Here is a 1,267-nt window from a genome sequence, read left to right as displayed (position 1 = left end):
TCATAATTGGAATTTTTTTTATTTAATTTATATATTCCAACACTTCCAAGGTGCTGTTCCAATATTTGCTTTATAACCATTGTTAATTAGTATTTGGTTATTGATATATACTCTACCGCAATCTAAAATTATACTTGAATATATTTATACATGATAATAATAAATTAATAAATAATAATACCTATAGAATAGATATTATAATGTTGACAGTTTAAAAATGTACAACAAACGTGGAAAGACTAACTATACCATTGTTTGTTCTTCCTTAATTTATAGTACCAAAAAAAATATTTGGATACACAAAAGTTAAATAAATTACTAATATATAATGAGTGATATTTTTATGTTTAAATTATGCATATATTCAAAGGTTAATTATTGGAATATTTAAATACTCTTTAGGAACATATTTTATGTAAATAGGTAAAGTAAATAGAGGCTTCTGTGATATAAAATGTTGGAAACAACCTACTATTGATTTTTAAATATACCGTGTGTTCACCAATTTAGGGAACACTGAATTTCTCGGCTGGATTAAGTTGGAATAAATTGAATTTTTTTTTACAAGCTTGTGGTATACAAATACACATTTTCAGATAAATTTCAAATTTTTAACCCCTTCGGTACGCGCATGCGCGATGCAACTTACTTTTTTTTTAATAGCAACTGGTATTTTCGATACCGAAGTCGGATAGACTCAATTTTTTTAAGTCATTTTGACCAATTGACCATGGCTCTAAAACCAAAATTGACTGAATGAGAGCCATTCAAATTTTAATAAATAATACATTATTACAATTCATTATAAAATGCATAAAACCATTTATAATTATTTATTATTGGTTACATTATGAATATCTTCACGTATTTTTTTTTTTATACCTACGTGTTATAAATAAGATTAACATACTATGGATATAAAATTATTAAATCAAAATTGATTACAGCAGTTATTTTATAACTACACAATTAATTAAATAAATTGTTCAAAGTTTGCTCCGTGGTTGTCGACACATAATTGAAAACGTTGTAGACATCCTCTATTAGTTGCTGACATAATTTAACTTTCAGTAAGGTTATTACACGCAACCAAGATTTTATTTTTTAAATCTGCTAGTTAACTGGTGGATCTGCGTAGACTACTGTTTTCAAATGTCCCCATAAAAAAAAATCAAGTGGTGTAATATCTGGAGATCTTGCTGGCCATTCAATGGGTCCATAAGTGCCAAGCCATTTTCCCTCATATACCCGATTCAGTAATCTCGAA

At 27.1% G+C, this 1,267-nt stretch overlaps 1 protein-coding gene across 1 annotated transcript in view; it reads right to left on the bottom strand.

Moving 5' to 3' along the window:
* Positions 1 to 1,267, bottom strand: part of LOC100159149 — an 18,035-nt gene continuing 16,768 nt past the window's right edge. The window contains exon 11 of the mRNA XM_016806376.2: positions 1 to 122. Within this exon, the coding sequence (XP_016661865.2) occupies positions 28 to 122 (95 nt within the window). The 3' untranslated portion in view covers positions 1 to 27. The remainder of the gene's footprint in view (positions 123 to 1,267) is intronic.

Source organism: Acyrthosiphon pisum, chromosome A1, assembly GCF_005508785.2.
Source record: "Acyrthosiphon pisum isolate AL4f chromosome A1, pea_aphid_22Mar2018_4r6ur, whole genome shotgun sequence".
NCBI lineage: Eukaryota > Metazoa > Arthropoda > Insecta > Hemiptera > Aphididae > Acyrthosiphon > Acyrthosiphon pisum.
Note: the sequence above shows the minus strand (reverse complement) of the source record. Positions and strands in the feature narration are given on the sequence as shown.